At 44.0% G+C, this 27,623-nt stretch overlaps 1 protein-coding gene across 1 annotated transcript in view; it reads left to right on the top strand.

Moving 5' to 3' along the window:
- LOC120441893 (NACHT, LRR and PYD domains-containing protein 12-like) overlaps positions 1-27,282 on the top strand; it is a 33,964-nt gene extending 6,682 nt beyond the window's left edge. The window contains exons 2-6 of the mRNA XM_039617388.1: positions 11,932-12,111; positions 13,798-13,971; positions 24,091-24,288; positions 26,376-26,549; positions 27,219-27,282. Of these exons, the coding sequence (XP_039473322.1) occupies positions 11,932-12,111; positions 13,798-13,971; positions 24,091-24,288; positions 26,376-26,549; positions 27,219-27,228 (736 nt within the window). The 3' untranslated portion in view covers positions 27,229-27,282. The remainder of the gene's footprint in view (positions 1-11,931; positions 12,112-13,797; positions 13,972-24,090; positions 24,289-26,375; positions 26,550-27,218) is intronic.
- The last annotated feature ends 341 nt before the right edge of the window (positions 27,283-27,623 follow it).

Below are 27,623 nucleotides of genomic sequence, written 5' to 3'. Positions count from 1 at the left end.
GGTGGCCCGGTGACTTTTTTCCCCCCTTTGTAACGGTGTAAACAATGAAAGGTGGTGGTTTGGCCAGATGCTGGTCGGTGTGTAAAAATAACTCAGTTGTTTGATGGTGGCTATGGCGGAGCTTCCTCAGATTCAGTAAAATTAGCAAGTGGTGGAGGCCAGCAGGTGGATGAGGGAGATCGGAGGCAGGAGGAGCAGAGACCCGAGGCGGCCGCCGGTCCGAGTGTCAGGTGAACTAAATTTCAGGTAAGAAGTTCTGACCTGCAGTCTATCTGGGTCAGATATAAACCAAGTTTAGGTGGAGTTTATTTTCGTTGTGCTGACTTTTTACAGTCAGTTACAATAACTGTACTGCGTGCTAGCTAGCATGACGGACTTTCTATACAGCTGGGTGGGTGCTTTGATGTTACTGATACCATAGTGAACTGTATTTTATTCATAAGGTTAGTTAGTAGAGTCGCCTGTAAAAAGACGGAATCATCCCTCATTCAGAGAAAATATTACGCGTTTCGTATTAAGGTGAAAAGGAACACAGTTTGTCCCGAACTTCAGCTAGGATGGAAAAAGACACAAAGCTGGAGTTATTCTGTCGTTACGCTGCACAGCTGCCTCTTCTCCTCTCATTTCCCCCCACCCCGTTGCTACTTCAATCATGAAACTGATCAATGATCAGCTGATCGGCTTTTCTCTCTTGTTTGTTTATCGCCCACTTTGCGCCAGAAAGACCAGCGGATGTCGCGCTAAACAACAGCAGCACGTTTAAGCTTGATCAGCTGTTGTTAGAATTTATTTAATATTACTTTCTAATATCAGCTGATGTTTGCTGGAGCCACAGCTGCTGGTCATGATGGTTTGGATATCTGGTGAGAGGGAAACATGCAGATGAAACCAGGAGATGTCCTTACTGAATCATCAGAGCTGAACAGGTGATGGAGAAACAGGTTTACCTTTTAGGTGACATGAATGAGTTGAAGGGAAGTTATGAACTGTTTCTGAGAGACAAATAACACCAGGATCCTTTTCTACGTAGCTGACAGCTGGTAACTGTGCAGGGGCGGGTCTAGCAAAGTTTTGCCAGGGGGGCCAGGTAGGGCATTAACAGGGAAAGGGGGGCACAAAGAAATACTTTCTTATTCTCATTTAAAATATCTAGCTGTTATTAAATAATTATCTGAAGCTTACAACCAAAGTTTGTATCTGACATAAAATGTATAGAAATCATACACATAACATCGAAGCAGCTGGAATCCACAGCTGTGCGTGTTCATGGAGCTGCATTTTCACCTGCTGGACATCACTACCTGACAAGTTTAACTGTCTTCAGAACATTGCAGAGGCCTTATTGACAGTATTTGGCTCTACATATCTGTGTGAGCAGATTTTCTCTCACATGAGTGTCCTCCGGTAGCCGTCTGAATGCTGGACACTCGGAGACCTGTGTCTCTGAGTGGGAGACCAGAGATCACATTAACATGTGTATCTCTGTGTTAACAAACATGCCATATTGGCCCAGTTTATTTTTCTTATCATTGTTGTGAGGAGACCATAAATAGCATTTGTATTTTCTGTATTTGCTGTTATGGAGTTCTTGTTAGGGATAAAAAGTGTCTTTTTTTTGTTTCAAAATAGCTGATAACTATTCGCTGACAGCTGCCAACATCTGCGAACAAATATAATCCTATAAAGTTGTTCTATATAGTGTGTAACTGTTAATATAGAGCGTTATTAAATTTATTGCTAATGCAATCATATGGCACACTGACTTCTGAAGAAATTTTAAATGGCACTCGCCATCAGAAAGGTTGCCTACCCCTGCATTAGACTAATGCCCGCTTGAAGCTGGCGCTCCGGTGCGTCCCCAAAAAACAGCACACTGCAGAAGCACTGTGTGGTTTGGCCAGAGTCACGTGATCAGTGACGTCCGAAGCTTCATTTAGAACAAGTGATTCAGTGGTTTATAAGGAAGTGAATCATTCGCGGGATTTTGAGTTGATTTTGCTCAATTTATTTTATCTGCAGAAGTGAAAAACGTGAAATGTCCAAAATCATGTTTTCATAATGTAAATATCATTACAGCATATGACTTTAGAAATACTTCCATGTGAATTAAAGCTAATAAAGACTAAAAAAATGTATTTCACATTATATGTAAATTACATTGCTGCACATTTTAGAAAATCATTTTGTTTATTGTTTTTAGGTGATAGTCTGCAGGACCCATAAGACCGCATACCTGCATATCTACCAACTTGCAGTGTAGTTCCTGCACTCCACAGCCTCTTCTGTTCCATGCCAGAGGATTTTCTCTTGGGCAGCAGAAATTATTTCTAAGAAAAGAAACAGACTCGGCCAGCGCACAGTAAAACTAATCCTCTTTTTAAATGAAAATAACAAAAGGACTACCTTACATAGATCGTGTTTTTACTTTGCAAGTTCATGGTTAGGGGTGGCTTTTGATTATCGCTTTTCTGATTACAATCCATTCTAAACACAGAGCGCGGACCCGACGCGTCAGAATCAAAATTTGATGTGTCGGCGGGTTCGCGCTGTGTTTACCTTTTTTTTCGCTGGCTTCTGCAGCTGCAGGTTTCATAACTCTCCGTTTACATCTCTAATTAAGTCTCACAAGTGTCAGCTTTCTTTTAATAGATACAAACATATGGATATATACTGATAAATGATCAGAATTGTAATATTTCTGACTGTCTGAGGCAAAACTTTCCAGATTCCAATCGAATTGAATCGGATCCTGTATCGAATCAAAATTATTTTACAAATCAGTGACGATACCCAGCCGTACTCAGCCCCCTAAGCATTTTCCCTTTCCAGTTCACAATCAATGCTACCCCTAGGTCAAAAATATTCATAGGACGATTGGCATAATCTAATAGTTTGTATGAACATACCTGTCCAGCTGTCCCGTGATTAAATGCACAAGTAGATGGAGGCAGGACTTCACAGCAGGAGCATACTCCAGTGTGCTGTACGTTATCATATGTATATTATATATATTGCTCACTTATTGTATTTGCCAACATCAAGGAGTCATGAGCAAAGAAAGGCCACAACATGGTGCATGTTTACATAAGGAAAGTTTATTGATCAAGATGTATTAAGCAAATAAGCATTACAAATTTTTCAGCCCCCAAACGAAAAAATAAATAAATAAATTACATGTTCAAAGCAACGCAACGGTGGCCCAATATCAGAGAGAACTCCACTCTGGAGTGAGCAGTCCATTTTATTTTGTAGATTCAAGCTGCTCTTCATAATTTTCGCCACCAGATGTCACCAGAGAGGACTGTGTTAAAAAGCTTCCAGTAATGAACCGTTTTTCAATACAAGCTTCAGAAAGCTTCATTTGGCCATACCCTCTAGTGTAGTCATGTCTCTCTGTAAAGCCCGCGTCTCTGAGTCTGTGTCTCCGTGTGTGTTTTGAGTTCTCTGTTTTATTAAGTCTGTGTCTTATGCCAGTGTGGTCAGTTTGCGTTTCCCCTGTCTTGTCTTGTCGATCACAATCAGCTGTGCCTCCCTCCTGTGTGTAGTTTCCTCGTTCCCTTCTGTGTATTTATAGCGTGTGTTCACTCATGTTAGTTGCTTGTTAGTCACTCATGTTAGTGTTGTCTGTGTTTCTTCTCCGCGTGTTTCTCCCAGAGTCCTCCATTCAGGTTCGTTTTGTTAGTCTCTTCCAGTCTAGCTCACTTTTCCCTTCTGTTAAGGGAAAATTGTACTGAGTAGTCAGTATAAGCTAGTGATGGCCAAATGAAGCTTTCTGAAGCATTGAAGCTTGTATTGAAGAACGATTCATTACTCGAAGCTTTTCAACACAGTCCTCTCTGGTGACATCTGGTGGCCAAAAGTATGAAGAGCAGCTTGAATCCACAAAATAAAACCAACTGCTTCATAATGACTGCCCACTCTACAGAGTGGAATTCTGTCTGATATTGGGCTGTTGTGTTTCTTTGAACGTGTATTTTTTTGGTGTTAAAAAATGTGGTTTATTTGTTTAATAAATAATTTTGACCAGTAAAATTTCCATGTTTAAACATGCACCATGGTTTGGTCTTTCTTTGCTTGTGACTTCTTGATGTTGGTAAATACAATGATTGAAAAATACCACGTTACATATAACATACATATAATAATGCACATTATGGAGTATGCTTCTGCTGTGAGGTCCTGCCTCCATGTACTTATGCAATTAATCGCTAGACGGGTATATTTATAAATAATATTATATTAGGGAAATTTTCCTATACATATTTTTGACCAGGGGGCAGAATTGATTGTGAAATGGAAAGGGAAATGCTTATGAACTTGCAAATTAAAACCATGATGCATTTAAGGTAACCCCTTTTCATTTTTATTTAAGAAGAGAATTTGTTCCACTGTGTGATGGCCGAACCTGTTCCTTTCCGTGAAGATAATTTCTCCTGCCCTAATGAAAATCCCTTCACGTGAAACAGAGGAGGCTGCAGTGCAGGGAAACTGGTAGAGATGCAGTTATACAGTCTAACTGGGCCCCACAAACTATAAGCGAGAATAGCAGAGAATAAATAAATTAAATTGCTGCACATTTTGTAGACTAACATTTTAAGATTATTTTAAAAATAAAATATATCTTTTTATAACATTAAATGTTACGAGTCAAATGGAAGTCTTTCTAAAGTTATTTAATGATATTTATATTATGAAAAGCAGATTTTTGACATTTTAAGTTTTTCCCATTGTCAGATAAAATAAACACGCACAAAACAAAAGCAAACAGCCAGAACACAAAGCTGGAAAGCTCACCCGATTGACTAAAATCAACTCAAAATACTCCCACACAACAGAACCTCCTCTCTTCCTCACTGGCTCCAAATCTCTCTGTAGAATGATCAGTGGTTCTCTATCTGTCACCATCAAAACATTTCACAAATCCCGCGAATGATTCACCTGCTTATAAACCATTGAATCAGATACCGAAGCAGTGACGTCACTGATCACGTGACTCTGGCCAAACGAATCAGGCTTCGACACAGTGGCCGTTTATCAATATGCGTACTTGTGCGTACTTGCGTTCTCGTGTACTCGTGATACGTCATCAGTCGGAGACCAAGTACTGTTCCAATTCGAAGTACGCATCACGCCGAGAACGCGAAAAAGTCCCGGATGTGTTCTCGATCCGCCCGTTTTATCGAGCATGCATCGGTGTAGACTTGGGACAGCTAAATATCCCAGAATGCATTTCGTCCAAAACTCAACAGCGGACTCCCGGCACATCGTTTTCACCCCCCCCCCGCTCGCGGACTTCTCACTACTCAGGTTAAAGAAACCCCAGCAGCTGTCTATAGTATTGAGTGTCCACTAGAATAGAAATAAAAGCGTTCTAACATCTCACCTGCTTGTTTTTATTAAGGTATGTACACGTATGTACATGTACACTATTTTTATTAATAGAGGTTTCACTACTGAGGTTAACAATGATATATAAGTCACTTAGATCACTTCTAAATGTTCATGTTTGGTTTATTTCAGTGTTTTATTTGTTCCTGAGTAAACCGGTTTGGCTGTGATTAAAGTTAAGCTTCATAATATGTTACTCACAGTTAAATTAGGAGGGGACGGCAGTAAAAACTCCGGACCTGTGACATCATCACGTACGCTGGTACAAATCACGAGTCCGTGCTCGCGTACTTGAGAATTGAGAGACGGCCCACGAGTCCGTGCTTGCGTTCTCGGCAGGTACGTACTCCCGTGCGTTCTCGGCGAGTACGTACTCACCGAGAACGCGAGTACGTACTCGCGTACTTGGGCATTGATAAACGGCCAGTGCTTCTGAAGCAGTGTGTTGATTTTTTTGACACACGCACCGGAGCGTCAGCTTCAAGCGAGCCATCACTACCAATCAGCCTGACATAATGATCTCCAGCCTCGTGCTCGTCAACATTCTCACCTGAGTTAACAAGACGATTACTGAAATGATCTCAGCAGGTCCTTTAATGACAGCAGTGAAATGCAGCGGAAAGGTTTTTTGGGATTAAGTTCATTTTGATGGCAAAGGACTGATCACTCTTCTTATCATTCTGGAGTATATGCAAAGTGCTATCATAAAAACGTAAGCAACTTTTCCCATTTCCAATATTTGTGTAATTCTTAAAACTTTTGGCCACGACTGTATGTTCCTTCCTGTTGGGGTGAAGGGAGCGACATGCATCGCAAAGCCCAAAGTTTAATTGGTCTGGAGTCATAACAGGCTGAGAACACATTAGGAAACTCAGGTGTTTTAAGTTGGTTTAAACCTGTGACAGGCCTGTGACTCCTGTAATAAAACGTCTGTCTGTAGTTTTTAAAGTTGGTTAAATATCTTTAACCTCTGTTCTCTGGTGCCGGCTCCATGTGCCCATAATTGTGTGTGTGTGTGTGGCTAATGATGTACGCTGTGTGTGACGCTTAGACGGGTGGAGAGAATGGAAACTTGTTTCACTTGTTTGTAAATCGAAAGAATAAAAATGCCTTTGGGTGGCGCTGTCACTTGGTGTTCGCTCTCTCTGCGGGAGAGTATCACTTCCTGTTCAAACACACAGTGGTGTTTTTGGTAGCTCATCTGCTTATCTAAATGTTTTTAATTAAATTGCTAACTTCTGTTTTTCATAATATAATCTTCAGTGCTTCATCTGAAGCACACTCTCTGTGTACTCACTACCTAATTTCTAAGGACTGTCCACATTCATGGGCTGCATCCTCCTGAGGCCACATTTGAAGGCCGATTATGTCACAGCAACGCAATGAAGGCTGTCCAGATTTGAAGACTTGTGCAAATGCTTCCTCCTTTTGCCCAGATGTGAAGGACGGGTCGGTGTGTCCTTCCTGGCCCACCATATCCCAGAATTCATAGCGCGGCCCAGCCAATTCCAGTTTCCAACAATGGTGGCAGCTACTGAGTTTTAAAATTACTCTTATTACTCTTTCTGGGTCACAAAATAAACATATTTTCAGATGAGAATGTAGCTCAAGTCACTTGGATAACCTAAAAATGTTATTGTTTGTCTTTTTTCAGCGTTTAATTTGTTCCTGAGTAAATCTGTTTGGCTGAGATTAAAGTTATAATTTTCACACAGCTGAATAAACGTCAAACAGAAAACTGGTTAAAGAAGTGTGAGATGGTCGAGAGTTCACTCCAGTGTCCTGTTATATTTTAGACAGCAAGGAGCAGACGGCCGAGTTTATTAAACTCCACCGAGACAGAGGTGACGCTAATCAGAAGGCTAGACCGTCCAATTTTACAGCCTCGCGCTTCCGGCCTACCCGACCTCCGGAGGACCCGGCCCACGTAGACCACGAAGGCCGGGTCCTCAGGATGATGCAGCCTATGAAAGTACTCACTGGCTGTATCTCAATTCAGGGTCTGCAGTTAATAACAATTAGTGATGTTAAACTTTCCTAGCAGTCCTTCACAAACAGGGAACAGTCTGTCTATTCTCTCCATCTGTCAGCTGCTGCTGGCTCTTCCTCCTCCTCTTCCTCACACACTGCTGAGTTTGTCCTGGTGGATCATCAGGGGTGCAAAGCCTCACAGATGATGTGCAGCAGTGGGTCCCTCAGTCTGTCCTCACTCTGGACACTTGCAGTCGTCACACATGGAAATCAAATGTGTGATAAGCTGCAGGATTCAAACACAAGTGTAACTTATAAATACATGTTCATACTTTTATTCCACAATCAGAGAGAAAGAAACAGAGAGAGAGTGCAGGACAGACAGACAGGTGACAGTCTCAGGTGTATACACTGCTACAAAACAGCACAAGAGAAGGAGGATTTAGTGTTTGTGTTATTACGAAAAGCTAAACAAGAAGAGTTCCAGATGGTGCAGTGGACACATGTGTGACTCCTGTGATTAAAGCATCTTTCTTTCAGCTTAACGAGTGAACCGTCAGCTCGTTCAAACACACGTTAAAGTCCGTTTGGCTCGACACCACCGAACAGAGGCAGCAATATAACATAGCTAACATTAACAGTGCAGTGAATCCTGCTTGTGCTGTGATAATGAAATGAAAATCGTCGACGACTGATTTAATAGTCGACGCGTCGTTTGAAGCTTTGTAAGATCCCAAAAGACGCAGGAATAAGTAGTAAGATTTAAGAGTGTAATAACGGACTGAAACAGAAGATGGCAGCACTGCATGTACAAGGATGCCAGCTGCCGTTAAACCCCGAAGAAGAAGAAGTAGCTCTGTTCCAGAATTCATAGCGCAGCCCAGCTCAGTTTCCAACAATGGCGGCAGCTAGTTAGTTTTAATATTACTCTTATTATTCTTTCTGGGTCACAAAATAAACGTTTAACATTTTTTCAGGTGAGAATGTAGCTGTGTAAACCTCAAGTATCTGCTCGGTTTATCAAGACATCACATATTTTCAAAACCGCTCCGACATTTTCGGAGACGTCTGTTACCCACCAGCTCGATAGCTAACCGGGGTTGAGGGCTCGCTAGAGCCGCTGAGAACACCGGACTCCCAGCAAATCGTTTTCAAACCCACCACAGTCTTTGGCTACTCAGGTTAAACATATATAAGTCACTGAGATAACTTAAACATGTTATTGTTTGGCTTTTTTTTTTTAGTATTTTATTTGGTCCAGAGTAAATCGGTTTGGCTGAGATTAAAGTTATAGTTTTTACACAGCTGAATAAACGTCAAGCAGACAACTGATTATCAGAAGTGTGAGCTGCTGGAGAATATACTCCGGTGTCCTGTTATATTTTAGATAGCAAGGAGCAGACGACTGAGTTTATTAAACTTCACCGAAACAATCTGCAAATGTCATTAAAATTTAATAAACTATCATCTTGTCTTTATTTTTAGTTAGCACCTTAAACACTTAAAGCTGTAAGCTAATGATAGTTATATAAGAGCAGATGCTGCTGGTGCAATAAGCTGTACGTTGTACGTCCAATGGATGATGATCTGATTAGTCGACTAATCGCAAAAATAATCGGTGACTAGTAGACTATCAAAATAATCATTTGTGTCAGGTCTAATCGCTAATGGCAAATAACTTTGCCGACATGTGGCCAACAGTAATGTTTTAATGTTCTTCATTATTAAACATTTGCACATAAATAAGTGACATATTATTCAGTACTTACTTTTAACAGTTTACTCTTCGGCCGCCCTGCTTCTGCCGTCTGCAGCAAAATTATCCACACCGACTGCCGCACTATGAATTGTGGGATGTGTTGGGCCATGAAGTCTACACCGCCACATCCTTAAAATTCAGGGAAATGAAGAACGCATTTCAGGGCCTCATTTCGAGCAGCCTTTGAATTGGGATACAGCCCATGTCTTTCTGGTCAGATGACAGGAACTGGCAGGCACAGTTCAATTCAATTTTATTTATATAGCGCCAAATCACAACGAAAGTCGCCTCAAGGTGCTTCATAGGAGTTGTGGTTTCAGTTCCTCTATTTTGCACGACTCTGTGAGTTTTTAAAAGGTTACAACATGAAACAGTCTGGCAGGTTCAATAGGTCATGTGTTAACAGTTTCTGATCATGTATTCTTTACACATAAATCATTCTCATTAATGACAATCAATTTCTCCAACACCCGTAGCTAGCCAGGCCCATGTAGCTGGTGCAGCCGAAGATAGCGTAGGCCCCGCTAGCTGTTCCCCGGCAGACCCCAAGCAGCTGGGGAACGAGGGCGGCTGGGTGACGGTGAGGAGGAAGCATAGTCTTAAACAGAAGCCCCAGGTACACCACCAACCTGTTCATGTGTTCAACTGCTTTTCCCCACTCGGCGACACACCCGCCGGGGGTCAAACTCTGGTAATTGGTGATTCTGTTCTCAGACACCTGAAGCTAGAGACACCGGCAACCATAGTCAATTGTCTTCCAGGGGCCAGAGCAGGCGACATTGAAGGAAATTTAAAACTGCTGGCTAAGGGTAAACGTAAATACAGTAAGATCATAATTCACGTCGGCAGTAATGACACCCGGTTACGCCAATCGGAGGTCACTATTATGATCACGCATCAGAACCGTTAAAAAGATGTAATACTTAATGACAGGCTTTGACCTTTACTGTTAAACAAAGAGTTAAAAAGAGATAATTGTGACTTTAAATAAACCATTCTGCACTTTAATCTGTTTGGCAAGGCTAAAGCAAAAGCTCAAACAAGATTAAATGACCTCAGATTTATCTTAAGCTAACTGCGCTACACTAATGCTGGGCTGTGCCTCAATTCTCAAGTACGCCTGTCTGTACTCCTGTTCTCGCTAGTCTGGACTTCGTAAGATTGCACGGGAGTCCGGACTTGTCGAAAACGTGGGGCGATCGTGGCGTGGAGTTGGGCGTTCGCCTTGTAATCGGAAGGTTGCCGGTTCGAGCCCCGGCTCGGACAGTCTCGGTCGTTGTGTCCTTGGGCAAGACACTTCACCCGTTGCCTACTGGTGGTGGTCAGAGGGCCCGGTGGCGCCAGTGTCCGCCAGCCTCGCCTCTGTCAGTGCGCCCCAGGGTGGCTGTGGCTACAACGTAGCTGCCATCACCAGTGTGTGAATGTGTGTGTGAATGGGTGGATGACTGGATATGTAAAGCGCTTTGGGGTCCTTAGGGACTAGTAAAGCGCTATACAAATACAGGCCATTTACCATTTACACAGCGCCATCTTTCTACAATTGGAACAGCAGTGTACCTGATGACATCACAGCTCCAGAGTTTTCCCCTCTTATTTTAACTACAATTAGTATTTGTAATTGATCTAATTAATGTAACTAAATATTTCAGTTACATTAAAAAATATTTTGGATTTTATGTACTGTATAGCCTATACAATATCGCTCTCGCTCTCTTGTTGTGTTTGTTTGAAGCTGCTTCCTGTTGGCTTCAGCTGTTTGGAGTTTCCATTTTCTAAACTTCTACAGTCTTGTTAATAACGACTGTGTTGAGACTGTTCTTCCCATTCTATGCAAGGCCACCTGGGTTGGCTGGTAGACTGTTTACTTAGCCTGGCAGGGCGAAGGACACTGTCTCAGCTGAACTCTGGACACACACACACACACACACACACCACAGTTCTTCAGCTGAGACACCTGAGTTAGAAAACACAAACACTGCAGTTGTCTTTATTCGTGAGGACGGTCATAGAGCACTCGTACTCCAGACTCGCGCTGTATCACTGTCTGCGTTCTTTATTTATACGTGTGTGTGTACAAAGTCACTCAGAGCTGCGGGTTTTTCCCTTTTCTACATCTGAATGTTCTCTGAAAACAGGAAGCGGTTAGTAACTGAATAAGTTCATCACACAAGAGTTATTATGTGAAAAGTCACGTAGACATGTGGTTTGCTTAGTGATCAATAAAAGAGCACATTTCATGTAGCTGATCACAATCACACTATGTACAATTTTCTTCTGACACTCCCCCTCCCCCTCCCTTTCCAAACGCCTTCGATGCTTGTCCCCTCCCGGGGAAGATGGCGATCGACTGGACCAGCACAGACATGCTGCAGGACCGGAAGCGCTGTCTACACCGGCTCTCTCTCACCCTTTACCCGCCCTTGTTGCTTATCTTGTGTTTCTATGGTGTGTTGATGTGCTTTCTGTGCTGAGGTGTTTTTTTTTCTGTTATCAAACTGTTCTCCTACTAGGAGCTCAGTCTGAGTGGAGTTTTTTTTCTCCTCCCCTCACCTCATGTTGTGTATTTTTGTTGTTGTTTTTTTTTCTATCAGCCTACCTCTCTGACATGTCTCCCCGATGTGATGTTTGTGTAAAGTTGGTTATAAGGTTCCTTTGTAAGTGCGCATGCGTGCTGCCTGCTGTAACCCTAATTTCCTTCAGGATTAATAAAGTATTCTGATTCTGAACCTTCTTCAGCTCTGAACAGATGATGAAACACTGAATGATTTCAAGCACTTTGTCTAATAAACTTACATCTTTCATTCTTTATACAGATTGGGACGCCGTGGTTTGTCAGATACTGGCCTTGATTATCTGGCAGCAGCACTGAAGTCCAACCCCTCGTATCCCACAGAGGTGGACCTGAGTGGAACCTACAGCAACCTGAAGGGTTCAGGAGTGAAGCAGCTGTTTGATTTCCTGGAGAATCCACGATGTAAACTTGAAACTCTGAGGTCAGTCACATGTTTTAGTTGTGCTGAGATGAATATGATGTGAAAGTTGTGCTGACACTAAACTGCAGACATCAGGCTGATATTATACTGATCCACACTGAGGATCTTCATGGTAAAGTCTGTTTTCTTCTTCTCTGGTTTAGTCCATTGACTGCAGCAGAACAATGTTCACATTTCAAACAGTGAGACTCAACGTATGGCCCGCGGCCCACACGCGGCCTGCCCACCTTTCCTGATTCAGAGAGAGGGGACCCTGATTAACTGTGTAGCTTCTTCCTCACAGTTCTAAGTATCAGACACAACAATGAATAATCCACAGCTGACTCTCTTTAGCAGGTCAAAGGTCACGGCACACAGCAATCTGTGAAACAGTTTGGAGCAGGAATTCCTGCACATTTACAAACTGACTCTGCTGCACAGCATGCTGGGTAATGCTAGCTGCTCAGGTATGGGTGTGCTAACGGCTGTGAGGCTCAATGGCTGCAGAACACTGAAGAAGAGAAAAGAGAGGTGGAGGATGAAGAAAAGAGGCGGAGATGAAGCAGAAGTTTAGCTCCAGAGAGGAGCTGTGTCTGTGTGGGCGGGGCTCAGGCAGCTCCGCCCACACGGTGACAAGTGAAGCAGGTGAAGAGTAATAAATGAAGACAGCAGACAGGATTTGATAAGCTGATGTACAAACATCAAAGCCATTATTGTTGACACATGTCCAGCCGTTACATCCTGTAATATGCATGAAATATGGTTCAAATACATTAAATGCATTAAATATACATGTTTCATATAAATATAGTCTACAACTGTGTTTTCTTCAGCCCACATAATGAAACAGTTCAGTCAGATAAAGACAGAAGGCCTTTTCCACGTCCCTCTGCTCAGTGTTAAAGTGCTGCTGATGTTCAAGCTCAGGCAGCAGGAGGGAAGCATCCTTCACTGATCCACAACGAAGGTCCAGAGTTTGATCCTAGTAGGACAGGAAACATACTGCTAAGAGTTTCAAAGTGTCTTTGTAAGCAGACATGATTGAAATGAGCCAGTCTGAGTTTGGTTCCTGCAGTTTGTGCTTCATAAACAGAAGCAGAGGCAGCGTGTGCCTGCAGGTGAATGTACACTGCTGTTATAAGAGCTGTGGAAACTCAAAAGGACGTAACCGTACTGCTGTTCCAGGACAGTCACAGAGTTACAGCATCATTTGTGACCATAAAGACAGAAAGCTCATCCAGATCCTGGGATTAACAGTCTGTCCTGGTGGTGTCCAGTCAAACACGTCTCTGTGAAAGCTTCAATCCAACAGGCTCCAAAGTCCTTCTGCTCATTTCCTCGCCGGGTTCTTGATGCTCCTGCACCATCTCTCTGTCGTCCTCCTCGCTCCTCTTTGCACTCACAGTCTTTGTGCATCATTAACACTCACATGTGGAAAAGCAAAGTTTTACTGAGCAGAAGATGATCATCAGTGACGCTGTCTTTAAAATACTCTTGTTAGAAATGTACGACTTTAATGTGAAACATTCAGAGTTTTTCTCTTGTTGTGTTTGTTTGAAGCTGCTTCCTGTTGGCTTCAGCTGTTTGGAGTTTCCATTTTCTAAACTTCTACATTCTGAACCTTCTTCAGCTCTGAACAGATGATGAAACACTGAATGATTTCAAGCACTTTGTCTAATAAACTTACATCTTTCATTCTTTATACAGATTGGAGCGCTGTGATTTGTCAGAGATCAGCTGTGATTATCTGGAAGCAGTGCTGAAGCTCAACCCTTCGTATCCCAGAGAGGTGGACCTGAGTAACCACAAGCTGCAGGATTCAGGAGTGAAGCAGCTGTGTCTTCTTCTGGAGAATCCACAACATCAAATTGAAACTCTGAGGTCAGTCTCCATGTTTTAGTTGTGCTGACACTGTCGATCTGTGGAACTAAAACCGTTATACAGGAAGTCTGGTTCAGGTCTTTGTAGACCTTCTAATCTCTGATCCTCTGAGTCTTCCTCAGTAGATGATGCAGAGTTGTGAAGCTGATGTGGGTGAGGACACTCGCCCAGCTCTAACTACCTTGACGTCCAGATGTCTTCCCTGCTTGTCCTGATACAAACAAACCTGAGTAACCTTGCAGGTCAGATCTCATCAGTCACACCTGTTATGGCAGCTCTCCTCTAGATTGTAGTTCTTGTTAACCTGGGATGGTTTTAGAAGCCTGGACCACAGACTCCAAGAGGAGATATTACTGGGAAAGGCCAAAGCAACCTATTAGACCCATTAAACACTAACATAGATGAAAACTCAGATTTAAACCTTTATTGTTTCACAAAGGATTACAAAGGGAACATCCACAGTTTAGACTGCAGCAGGTTTTATTAAAGCAGTTTGACAGGAGCAAAGCAAAACATACAAAGAATAAGTGTTTAACATATTAATACATATAACATAATAATAAAAGAAAAGCAAACTAATGATAAAAAAGAATGATAAAAAAGAATGAAAAAAGTTGTGGAGAGCAGCAGGATGTCTGAGGTCTGCAGAAACACAAAAACACAGCAGCTAAAAATAGTTGTTGAAAGAAAACGAGGTGGGAGCTGCTGATTCCTGAGCTTTGATACTGGATCAGCTTCAGTAGTTATTCCCATCACTGCTGTAGGAGCTCCATTTAGTCACAGCTGATTGTCTTCTTTGACCAATCAGAATGACTACTGTTGTAAAAACAAGCAGACAAAGAACCAATGAGAGTGAAGAACAGGATAAAGAGTCGTGTGATGGAGGCAAAGCAATAATCAGCAGACTGTAGCAGTTTATATCTGGATGAAAGCAGAAGGAGCTCAGTCCCATATCTTTGGTTAGAAACAACATCAGTGATTTCCTGCTGCTCCAGATGATTCCAGCAGCTCTCATTACAGCAGCTGATGAGAGAAACAGCTGATGGCTCACAGCTCGTGCACTGTTGGATCTCCAGATGTTCACGTGAAGTCTGTGAAGAAACTGTGGTCCACGTAGTTCACACGGCCTCAGATTGGACCGAGCTCCCTGGATCACTGCAGCATCCTCAGCTGGTACATGGACGTCTCTGTTCCTCAGTCTTGGAGCCCCTGCAGGTCCGTCCACACCACCAGGGTCTTCTCACTCACCTTTCCTTTGTCCTCGTCCTTCATCAGCCGTGCTGTGTCTTTGTTCCTGCGGTGTTGTTCCCACGATGCAGTGCTGATGTTCCCTCCTTGAATGCACAGCAAGTACGGTGCTGGTCTTTCTCGGGTGGAGCAGAGACAGATTGAAGTCTTTCAGGCTTTAGTGCAGACTTCCCTGACAGAGGCTGGACTCCATGGTCTGCACAGGAGGCTTCTACACTGTGTGGAGGTGACTCCTGGACTTGAGGACAGGCTGCATGTGTGATGAAGAGGACCTACAGCAGTGTGATGGAGCTGCAGGTCTGAAGGAAGTCCTGCTGTCCTGTCCCACCCTCATCTTTACTTCCTCTGTCTTCTCTGGACTTGTCCTCCTGTTTCAGAAACAGCACTGCTTCATGCCGAGGGTGGACGGGAGCGTTGGCTCTGATTCTTTTACCGTCCACCACAAGGAGACACTGATGCTGACCTCCTGATTCATCTGCATGTGTTCTGCTTCACACTGCTCACCTCCACCAAAGACTTCACAAACATCTTCTTTCTTTGAGTCCAGTTTGTCCCACAAACACTTCCAAATCTCCTCCTCTGAGATTCTGCAGCTTCTTGCAGTGTGACTCAGCTGACAGACCACAGACTGGCACAGCATCCACATGTGTCTCCTTTCAAACAGGCTCTTGATGTTTCCTCCCACATCATTCTGGCCTCTCAGTCTCCTTTGTTCTCCAGCTCTGTAGCTGCAGCTGATGAAGCTTCAGTTTCCCATGTTGGTAACAGTAAACTACAGCCTCTGCTGTCAGCTGGGTAACTAAACAGAGCTGCAGCACGTCTCTGCGGTGGTGCTACATGCTGTAGTGGTTTACAGTCACCAGGGGGCGCTGTCCCAGCCATGCGGGCAGTGGCTGCTCTGCTTGTGCTGTTGTTGGTGAAGCTGAAGTGAAGGCGAGAGTTAAAACACTGAACGGACGACTCGTCCATCAGGCGTCCAGCTGTGACCGTGTCCACAGCAGAGTGTGACCGAGGCTTCATGCTAACACGCACACATGAAGCTAATACCACCACGAGCAGCTGCTCAGTGGATTTGGAGGAGAAATGTCTGCAGCTTCTCACAGGCAGTATGCAGAATGTGGATCTCCACAAAGACCGTGGAGAGCTCGTCCACTCTAAATCCACTCGTCTGCACAAAACTTCTCACACGTTCCCGTCACAAGTGTCTTCTAAGTGAAGCTACCAGGTTCAGGTCCAGCTTGTTTATGCTGCAGTAGATGATCCATCCTCACAAAGCAACACAGACAGCAGACATGCAAACATACAACACAAGCAAAGGATTCTGTCTGCATGTCTGTGGCTGATGCTGCTGGAACGAAGCTGTTTGAAACCTTGTTGTTCTGCACTTTGGGACCAGAAGAGCAAACTGAAGCTCTGTGCAGAGGGTTCAATGGAAGCAGCCGAGCGCTGTAAGTGTCTGCTGTACAGATGCTGGTCCAGCTGTGCTCAGTTTCACAGGGTGACTCAATAAAAGCAGCAGGAAATCAAAGCTTGATGCTTTCATCAGTGTGGAAATAAGAAAGTTTCCTGTGACAGACGCTGGAGCTCTTTCACTCTCAGCTTCACAGTTTCAGCTTCAAACTTCTTCCAGCATGTTTCGAACACGGACACATTCCACCTTAATGAGCTGATATCTTGTGTATCAGCACATTTTCTAAAGGCAGCGATCACATCTGTAGTTTTGGATCTTTAACTGCAGATTGTTTATGTGTTTATAGCACATTAATTACAACAGCAGCGTTGACCACAGTGCTGTACAAGAATCCAAAATAACTATTAAATAACTGATAATATTAATATCACACATCAAATATCAAATAAGTCTCAAACTGTATTAGAAGCCAGTGAATACAAATGTGTTTTAAGAGCAGATTGACAGAGACTGACAGCAGGAGCTGTTCATAGAACGATGTATATATGATGAAACTAAATCGTCTCATATCACGCTCTTTGTTTCCTGCTTATGTATTTGTGTGTTTTCTAGATAAACCTTTCAAAATAAATCTGAAGATCCTGTTGAGAGTTTTCAAAATTTTAGTTACGTTCTAAAAATAAGTCTCAGAATGAAGAAGCAGCTTTATGTTTTACAATTATTACAGATGTTTTAAGGCAGTTAAACCCTCACTGCACACTTTATACACTTTTCTCAGACAGACATGAACATTTTCACACTTTTCTCTCTTGTTTAAACAAAGTTCAAACCTTGGTAGAATAATAAGTTCATTATTAAAGAATGAAAGTGTTTCTGAAATGTGTCAAATCAGCCTTTGCTGGCATTAAATGAGCTGTTCTGTGTGAGGAGCACTCGTCCATGGCCTGGGCTCCTCGCTGTCAGGTTTCATAAAGCTTTTTAGTTTTTATGCAGATAATGTTGGTGTCCAGCACGATGTTCTTTTTCCTGCCGTCACTGATCCACAAAGCAAAGCTGACTCCATCCTTACGATGTTCTTGTTGTGGACAGTTACAACCTTTTTGCCTCCTTGTTGAAACTATGATGGTCAGCATCTTCCTCTGCCTTTGGCTGCTACCACAGCTGCAAAACGTCTCGTCGACATTGTTGTTTGTTGGGACAAAACATACAAACATACAGTGCAGCACTGCAGAGTCACACTGCTGTAAATCTGAACGCATTCTGTACTGTACAGGAGACACGGCACCAGATTGGCTGACAATGGTCTACAGCCAATCAGGACGCAGAACACAACACGCTGTAAAAAACAAAATCATGCAAGATTGCACAAAAAGATCAGCGAAACAGCGAAGCCGCCAAAGGTGAACTGTGTTGCAGCGAGGGACCAGCGTATATATGGTTGTTGGGACGATAAATGTCTCTGAGCTTGTGTCAGAAGACGAGCTGCAGCTTTCTGCACCAGCTGCAGTCTTGCCAGGCAGGTCCCACCAACTCCAACATATAAGGAGTTACAATAATCCAGCTGGGATGGCATGAAAACGTGGATCGTTCAAGGTTTCTAAAAGATAGAAATGATCTCACCTGGAGCATTTCTCAATAATATTAGAAACAGCTTTTGACTTCTCTGCGTTGACAGTGTCCTGATACCTGTACAGACGGTCTCTCAGCATCAGAAACACACCTGCATCTGTTTCCCACTTACGTTCAGCCTTCCTGCTCTCTCGTCTGGCTGAACGAGCGGCCTCGTTTATCCACGGGTCCGATTGTGGTTTCATAGTTTTAAAAGGAGTGACCTCATCAAGGACAGTTTGGCATTTATCATAAAAATTAGATGTCATCTGCTCGGTACCATAGCCGAGGGGAGATCTTAAACTCTTTAAAAGCAATAGAAAATAGTTCTGTTGCAGATGGGTTAAATAGACGACAATGGGGTGTTGGAATAAGAGGAGTAAAATGGCAGTGAGATAAAAATATATCAAACACAACGGTGAAAAAACAGCATCACGTGTTTCCATGTTTAGGACCGGTAACCCTAAAGACAGCACAAGATCCAATGTATGAGCCTGTTTCTGGGTTGGGCCCAACACAAACTGAGCACGACTGAAGGAGTCGATTAAACAAAGTCTATGGCCAGTGGACTGGAGGGACAGCACGTGAATATTAAAATCTCCATCAATTAAAATTGGAGAGCTAACATCCACATCATAGGGATCCAGAGGACCTGGACTCGAGCTCCTCCATGGCCGTATCCGTGCTACTACGTGAAGTGCTGGGTATGGATAAAGACGTTATTGTCGACCGCTCACACAGGAGCCCTATCCCAAGAAAGCCAGCTGGTAACCCGCACGCCGTCATAGCCGAGCGTCACTACTACCAGGATTGTGTGGAAATTCTAGGCCGTGCCAGGGCCCAAGCCCTGCTTGAGTTTAACAGTGTTACGGCCCTAGCTGGGCCTCCTGAAACTGCCCTTGTGTGGGCGTGGTGTTTTTCTCCGCCTCCTCCTCTCTTGCTCCACCCCTCTGTCTCTCTCTCACTTCTTCTCTCTCCCCAGGACACAGCTGCTGCTCATTGGCCTCATTTACCACCTGGGCCCAGTCAGCAATCACCTCTCTGAGGTTGTATAAGCTGGGGATGGACTGAATGTGGGAGGGTGGCTTTCTCTGGTGTCTCTGCGGTGCGTGTTAGTGTGCGATTGTCCTGCCTACGGTGTGGAGTGGTGGGAGAGGTTTCTGGTGGTTTTCCTCTGTGCTGGTCAGTGTGTGTTTCCAGCCTAGGTGTGGAAAAGGCCTGCTGTGTGTGTGTGACCAGCCCCACCGTGCGGCGGGGACGTAACAAAGTGGGGGCTTGTCCGGGATAGGAATGAAAGGTATTGAGTTGATTACGAGTGTGACCAGGTGTTTGTGTGTTGTGTGAGGGTCATTTGACTAGCTGCTGCTCTCCCTGGCTAGAACAGGGGAGTGTCTAGCTGAGCGTTTGCTCTTCCTTCGGACACTCGTTTTTTGTTTTGCCTTTTTTATTTTCGGAGCAAACCCGGGTGGGGATTGATTCTCTGTTGGGGGTAGGCTTTTCGGTGCCTTCGGCACTTGATGATTTGCCTTTAAAGTGGCCTCGAGCCTGGTACGCTCCAGAAGCTAGGTCAGGCTAAATTCTGAGTAGGCAGGACTGGGGAGAGGTAGTATTTTAGTTAATGGTTGACTTGACACAACACATTTTGTTTTGCCTGTTTTTTTTGGTTGTGTGGTGAAGGTGTAGTGTGGCCATTGGGTGGTTAACTTGTGTGTTTCGGGCCGATTCGAGTTTTCATGGCCACTTTTGATATTTCTGGGTTTACGGCAAAGCCGTCGCTTGCCATGCTGGATGTTTGTAGAAAGAGGGATCTACATGAGGTGGCAACATGTTATGGGATCAGTGTCTCCACTGGTCTACGCAAAGCGGAGCTGAAGGCCACTGTGGTGTCCGGGTTGTTGGAGAAGGGGGTGGTTGTAATGCAAGAACCCCCGAGCACACCCAGTCCGGCTGGACCAAGTGCAGCGCCTCATGTTCCAAGCCAGGTCGTAGAACCGTCAGTGTCTACACCTGTGGGCCAGGGGCTGCCCGAGGTCGGGCCAATGACGCTGCCCCGTTTTGATCCGCTCTCCACTCAGTCATCAGAGGGTTCTAAGCAGGATGCTAGGCTCAAAGTCCGTCTGGCTCGTCTCCAGCTGGAAAAGGAGCAGTGTGAGAGAGAGTTCCAGCTGAAAAGGGAGATAGAGCTTAGGCGTTTGGAGGCGGAACTGGCTAGGGCTAAGGAGGTCGAGCTAAAGAAGGTGGAGGCGGAGACGAAGGTCAAGCTGCGACAGCTGGAACTCAAGCAGGCCTCCTCCCCTCCTGTGGCGGCCTTGCTGTCACAGACCGAGGCACAGTTTGATGTAGGCAGGAATAGTCATCTGGTCCCTGTGTTTCGTGACACTGAGGTGGAGGTTTTCTTTGAATCATTTGAACGGATAGCGACAGCCTTGCGTTGGCCGCGGGATGCGTGGGCCATCCTGCTGCAGTGCAAGCTGGTGGGCAAGGCACAGGAGGTTTGTTCCTCGTTGTCCACTGAATGCAGTTTGGATTACGACAAACTAAAAAGTGCTATCCTGTTAGCCTATGAACTAGTCCCCGAGGCTTATAGGCAGCGATTTCGGGGGTTGAAAAAAGTTCAGGGTCAATCCTTCCTGGATTTCGCAAGGGAAAAGAGTGTCCTCTTTGACCGATGGTGTTCGGCCTATAAAGCTGCAGATGTAGTTTCGGTACGGGAGTTAATTCTCATTGAGGAATTTAAAAACTGCATCTCCGAGCGGATGGCAGTGTATCTGAATGAACAGAAGGTCTCCACTTTGCAGCAGGCTGTGACACTGGCTGAGGAGTTCGCACTCGTCCATGAAGCCAATATCATTAAGCAAGAGCGACGCGACACACAAGCGAGGGCTAGTGGTGCTAGTGGTGAGCAAGGCACAAGGGGGGAGGTGCCTGTGCCTCGTCCCAGGTCAGACCGTAAGTGTTTTTTCTGTTTCAAGTCTGGCCATTTAATAGCTAATTGTGGAGCCTACAAACAGAAACGGTCAGTCTCGAGGGCTAGGATTGTGCCAGCTAACAATGCTAGTACAGGCATGGTGGCAAGAGACAAAACAACGTTCTGTTTTTTCTGCCACAAACCTGGCCACCTGATTGCTCGCTGTCTGAAAGCCAAATCAAAGCAAAAACGATGTGCTGTCAAAACGGTGAACCGTGGTTCGCAGACAGACAAAGTTGCCAGTCCTAGGCCACAATTGGAGCATAAATGCTCAGTGGTGCCATTTGGCCAATGTCAGAGTTCACTTAAGTATGAGAGGCCACCTGTTGACAATCTTTCAGGTCCAGATGACCTGCAGTGTGACACCTTGTGTACGACACAAACATTCAAACCTGCATCTCTGGCTAACCAGCATACCTGTCACCATGACCTAGCGAAGAAGCGTCTGAAAAGTGTTTCGAAAGGCCTTCTAGCTATTCGCTGAATTCTCCATATGTGATGGCTCAAAAACATCTGGCTGTCACTTGGGACACTATGTTAAGGGAATTGAGCCAACCCCATTCAGCGTTTTTGTTAGAGTGAATTGTTAATGTTTGTCATTTTTATGCTTACCATCCATTCCTACATTGTTTAACTGTGGGATGAAAGCAGTTCCACAGTCCCCCTCCCCAGATTCTTGAGTTTTTGGGTGAAGGGCTGTAGTCTCTTATTGTAGATACATCCTATCTGAAAGATCTGTTTGATGTAAGCTTCCTGCAGGAGGTCTCTCACACACTCAAACACACACACACACACACACACACACACACACACACACACACACACACACACACACACACACACACACACATATACATACAGTGCCTCGTCTTTGTAACCAAGGGGGGTTAAGAGGGGAGGTACGTGTTGTAAACTATTGTGTGAACTGAAACAGTTTGTCAATAAATAGCTGCGAGGGAAGCTGCTCTTTGAAGGACTTTGGGCTGGAGACAGGTTAGGAGCGTGAGCTCCATGAGCTGGTTCTTGACCAAGGGCCTCCCTTGCGCAAGTAATCGATCGAACACTGTTTCCTTGTTTTTCTTTCATGGGAATAAGTCCTGGATACAGCGGGGTCTGAGTTTAGACCCAACAGTTTTTGACACATCGAAAAGGTCTTGGCGGTTTTGGGAGGCTATGCCTAACCGTTACTATGGTGCATGGTAGGTGATATGTTTGAAAGTTGGGTAGGACATTCTGTGACAAGCCACTGGTTTGTATTTATGGGAGGGGGTGTTACGGCCCTAGCTGGGCCTCCTGAAACTGCCCTTGTGTGGGCGTGGTGTTTTTCTCCGCCTCCTCCTCTCTTGCTCCACCCCTCTGTCTCTCTCTTCTAACAAACAGACAATCTATTGATAATCTATTATATTCTCTCCTTGGGAGAAGATGCGATCGCTAGTCTGGAGGAACCTGTCTCTAATGTTGAAATTGAAGCGGCCATATGGAGCATGCAGTCTGGAACATCTGCTGCCCCGACGGGTATCCATCTGATTTTTTCATAAAGTTTTCTAACCAACTGAATTCACTGTTAAAATCAACTTTTGCAGAATCCTTCCTGTCACAGTCGTTGCCTCCAACAATGCATCAAGCAGTGATGTGTTTAATTGTAAAACAGGAAAAAGACCATTTAGATTGTCGTTCCTGTAGTTTAATATCTTTGTTCAACACAGACACCAAGATCCTGGCTCAAGTGTTGGCCGTCGCTTACATTTGTCCTCCATTATCTCACAGGACCATATGGGCTGTATTAGGCACTCTTTTTTAACATTAGAGCTCTATTAAATATAATTTATACCCATGTTAAAGGTGATACATTGGAAACCGTAATTTGGCTTGACGCAGAAAAGGTGTTGGATCGGGTGATTTTTTTTATACGATTAAAAAATGTGGCTTTAATTTTGTATCTTGGATAAAAGTATTGTGTTGCTCCCCTCTAACAGCCGTCCAATCCAGCACTGTGTGTGTATCTCTGCGTATGTGACTTCCTGCCAGTCATAAAAGTAATCTCCTCACCCAAACTACACCAAATGCCTCTACACAACAGAGAAAACAGAGTTAACATATTACAAACACTGAGACCCCCACCCAGGTCTCCCCTGGGGAATTTCCACTCAACAGTAACTTCTCTTTGTCTTACTTTCACAGTCCAAAGTGGGGGAGAGACTCCTAGAAATCTACTCCTAAATTCATGACACACTCAGGCCTTTATTACATCCAGGGAGTGTCAATTTCTCTACAACAATTCTACATGCTACCTATACATTTTTAAACTCAGCAACATTGTTTTCTTGGCCTTATAATCACACTGACAGTTGTTTTATTCCTACAATTCAGGATTACTAGTAACAAAAAGTTTATCATCATCTTCATCTGCATGTAAATAAAAAGAATGAAAGTCTGTCCTGGTGGTGTCCAGTCAAACACGTCTCTGTGAAAGCTTCAATCCAACAGGCTCCAAAGTCCTTCTGCTCATTTCCTCGCCGGGTTCTTGATGCTCTTGTACCATCTCTCTGTCGTCCTCCTCGCTCCCTCTTTGCACTCACAGTCTTTGTGCATCATTAACACTCACATGTGGAAAACCAAAGTTTGACTGAGCAGAAGATGATCATCAGTGACGCCGTCTTTAAAATACTCTTGTTAGAAATGTACGACTTTAATGTGAAATATTCAGAGTTTTTTCTCTTGTTGTGTTTGTTTGAAGCTGCTTCCTGTTGGCTTCAGCTGTTTGGAGTTTCCATTTTCTAAACTTCTACATTCTGAACCTTCTTCAGCTCTGAACAGATGATGAAACACTGAATGATTTCAAGCACTTTGTCTAATAAACTTACATCTTTCATTCTTTGTACAGATTGAAGCGCTGTGATTTGTCAGAGATCAGCTGTGATTATCTGGCAGCAGCGCTGAAGTCCAACCCCTCCCATCTGAGAGAGCTGGACCTGAGTAGTGACTCAGGTTATTCGACTAACAACAACAAGCTGAAGGATTCAGGAGTGAAGCATCTGTGTGGTTTCCTGGAGAGTCCAGGATGTAAACTTGAAACTCTGAGGTCAGTCACATGTTTTAGTTGTGCTGAGATGAATATGATGTGAAAGTTGTGCTGACACTAAACTGCAGACATCAGGCTGATATTATACTGATCCACACTGAGGATCTTCATGGTAAAGTCTGTTTTCTTCTTCTCTGGTTTAGTCCATTGACTGCAGCAGAACAATGTTCACATTTCAAACAGTGAGACTCAACGTATGGCCCGCGGCCCACACGCGGCCTGCCCACCTTTCCTGATTCAGAGAGAGGGGACCCTGATTAACTGTGTAGCTTCTTCCTCACAGTTCTAAGTATCAGACACAACAATGAATAATCCACAGCTGACTGTCTTTAGCAGGTCAAAGGTCACGGCACACAGCAGACAGTCAGAAATCTTCTAACTCTGATCATTTATCAGTTGTGACACTGTGAGACTTGATCAGAGGTGTGATCATCACAGCAGAGGCCTTTGTGTCAAAGTCACTGAGGATCAAACACAAACACATGAAGCAGATTTTCCTCTTCTGGCTTTTTATAGCAGATAAGCTTCAAAATCTTCTGCAGTCCATCAAAAACTGAAGCAAACCATGAATCAACATGTGAACATGAGCTGATGCTGCTGAAGTGAAGCAAAGTTACAGAGGTTTGATTACAGACACAGCTGAGAGTTTGTAATCTGTCAGCATTTTAAAAGTTTCCATGGAACAGCAGAAACGAGGCTTTGCTGTCAGAGGCCGACAGCACTGAACACAACAGCAGACTGGTGGCTAAGAAACAGTGAATGATGCAGAAACAGATGTTTGAAGCTGTTCTTGGAGGACACTGAGAGAGAGAGAGCTGTGCAGGCAGGAACAGCCAAAGTCAGAGAGAATTCATCAGCATATTTATCAAACGTGAAGCAGAGTTTGATCTTCTTCTGCTGCTGGTTTACTCAGTTTTGGTTGGAGACAGATGAAACCTGCAGCTTCAGGATCTGTGAGCTGTCCACTTTCAGCCCCGACGGCGTGTCCGTGTCCGTGCCGTCCGAGTGAACGATCCACGCTCTGTGTTTCCATCTTTGTGTGTTTAGCTGCTCTCATTTACTGTTTTAGCTGTTTGCTGCTGGTTGAAATAGTTTGTGAGCTTTAGCTGAGATTCTGGCAAAATACATTTATATTAAACATCGATTCAGGATTGAATGAATCAACATCGTTTTATTCAAATTCAAACCATTTAAATGGGAACATGAATGTTTTACAGCCTCTAATGCTGGGTAATGTCAGCTGGTCCATGTGCAGCTGGCTGTGAGGCTCAGGGAGCGTCTACAAAGTGCAACACTGAAAGAACATCATCCATAAATATTGAGGAATAACTGGACTCTCATACAGCGAGACTCAAATGCCTTTAAACATCAGCTTATCCTGCTGATCCAAGTCCAACACTGAGTTTGTAAAAACATGTTTGTCAATCATTTTGTTTGGTTTGTGAGGAAAATGATTCAATAACTTGCTGCTAATACACAACATTTCATCATATTTCCTCATAACCCTCTTTTGTCTGACCATTTGATCCCATTTGAATTTGCAATAAAGGATCCACAGAGTTTGGTGACAATAATGACAGTAGATGTTTGTGTGCTGGAAGCAAATGAGTGTGTGATGTTCTTTCAGTGTTGCACTTTGTAGACGCTCCCTGAGCCTCACAGCCAGCTGCACATAGAGACCAGTGTTGTTAGTCCAGGTCAGAAGATGACTTGTTGGAATGAAAATGAGCTTGTAGTTTGTCTGCTTTAATCATGTGACTGGAAAAAGGTGTTGGACTTCAAATATGTCCGTTTCTTTCACACTTCACCTTTAAAAGTGAAGCCATGTGGTTCCTGGAAGGAAAAACACGACTTTTTCAAGTCTTTGTCCTGTTTTTATGAGAAATGTACGACTTTAATGTGAAACATTCAGAGTTTTTCTTTGTTGTGTTTGTTTGAAGCTGCTTCCTGTTGGCTTCAGCTGTTTGGAGTTTCCATTTTCTAAACTTCTACATTCTGAACCTTCTTCAGCTCTGAACAGATGATGAAACACTGAATGATTTCAAGCACTTTGTCTAATAAACTTACATCTTTCATTCTTTATACAGATTGAGGAGCTGTGGTTTGTCAAAGATCAGCTGTGATTATCTGGCAGCAGCACTGAAGTCCAACCCCTCCCATCTGAGAGAGCTGATTCTTTGGGGAAACAAACTGAAGGATCCAGATGTGAAGCAGCTGTCTGATCTTCAGCAGAGTCCAGACTACAGACTGGAGACTCTGGTGTAAGTAGAGTGATGGAGTGAGTGGGTGGTGCTGTCAGCAGTATTGTACTAAACACAGTCAGTATGAAACAAAGATCCAGTGTTTCCTGTAAAGCTGCAGCTGCTCAGTGAAGCTGTGAGAGGAGAATGGTGACAGGCTTCAGGATTGGACACAAACACTTCCTGTTTCTCACCTTTATGGTCACCATAGTAACGGCTGACACGCTCTGATCAAACGCTGTCAACAGCCAATCAGCTCTCTGAACAAAGCAGCACGCAGACCAATGACTGCATTCATTTCCAGGTTTAAAGCAGTGAAGAACACAGTCTGTAGGTGAGGAAGACTTTAGTGAGAGCAGATGTTTGGATGGAATTCTCCAGTTAACAGCTGGAACATCTGGATTGTTGGGCTTGTTGTTGGGGTTCCTACAGAGCTCAGAGTGGACACACCAAGCTTCTTCTAATGAATGAAAGTCCAAACTCAAACTAGGAGGGAAAAACATTTTCATCAACTTCAATAAAAATCCAAAGATTAGAAAAAGTGAAGCAACAATGAGTCCTAGTACAGTCCCAGCACTGAAGTCCCTGCTGCTCTTTATACTGGATGTGCTGCATCACTGACTGACAGCTGATGAAGAGTCTCTGGAAACACTCGTTTATCTCCTCTGCTCTTCCTTCTTCTCTCTGCAGGTGGAGGTGATGATGGTAACAGGACGGTGTGTGTGCTGAGAGAGGAGCAGCTGTGTCCTGATGATCCAGAGAGGTTGAAGCAGCAGCAGCTTGTGTGTAGAGACGCCTGACTGGGCCATGTTACTGGGAGGTGGAGAGGAGAGCTTCATCCAGCAGTGACTGACAGAGGAATGAAGCAGATGACTGTCAGTGCTGCAGAGTGAACTGCTCTGAGAACAGCTCCACTGTCAGACACAATGTAGAGTCCAGCATCATCCCTGTGTGTCCCTCTGGATCTGACAGAGGATCATCAGTGGATCTGGACTGCTCTGCTGCTGCTCTGTCCTCCTACAGTCTCTGCACAGTCTCTGTCTGACTCTGGAAAGATTTGACAACTTGTGTAATTACAGAACATTAATATTATAT

The sequence above is a fragment of the Oreochromis aureus genome, linkage group 9, assembly GCF_013358895.1.
Source record: "Oreochromis aureus strain Israel breed Guangdong linkage group 9, ZZ_aureus, whole genome shotgun sequence".
Classification (NCBI taxonomy): domain Eukaryota; kingdom Metazoa; phylum Chordata; class Actinopteri; order Cichliformes; family Cichlidae; genus Oreochromis; species Oreochromis aureus.
Note: the sequence above shows the minus strand (reverse complement) of the source record. Positions and strands in the feature narration are given on the sequence as shown.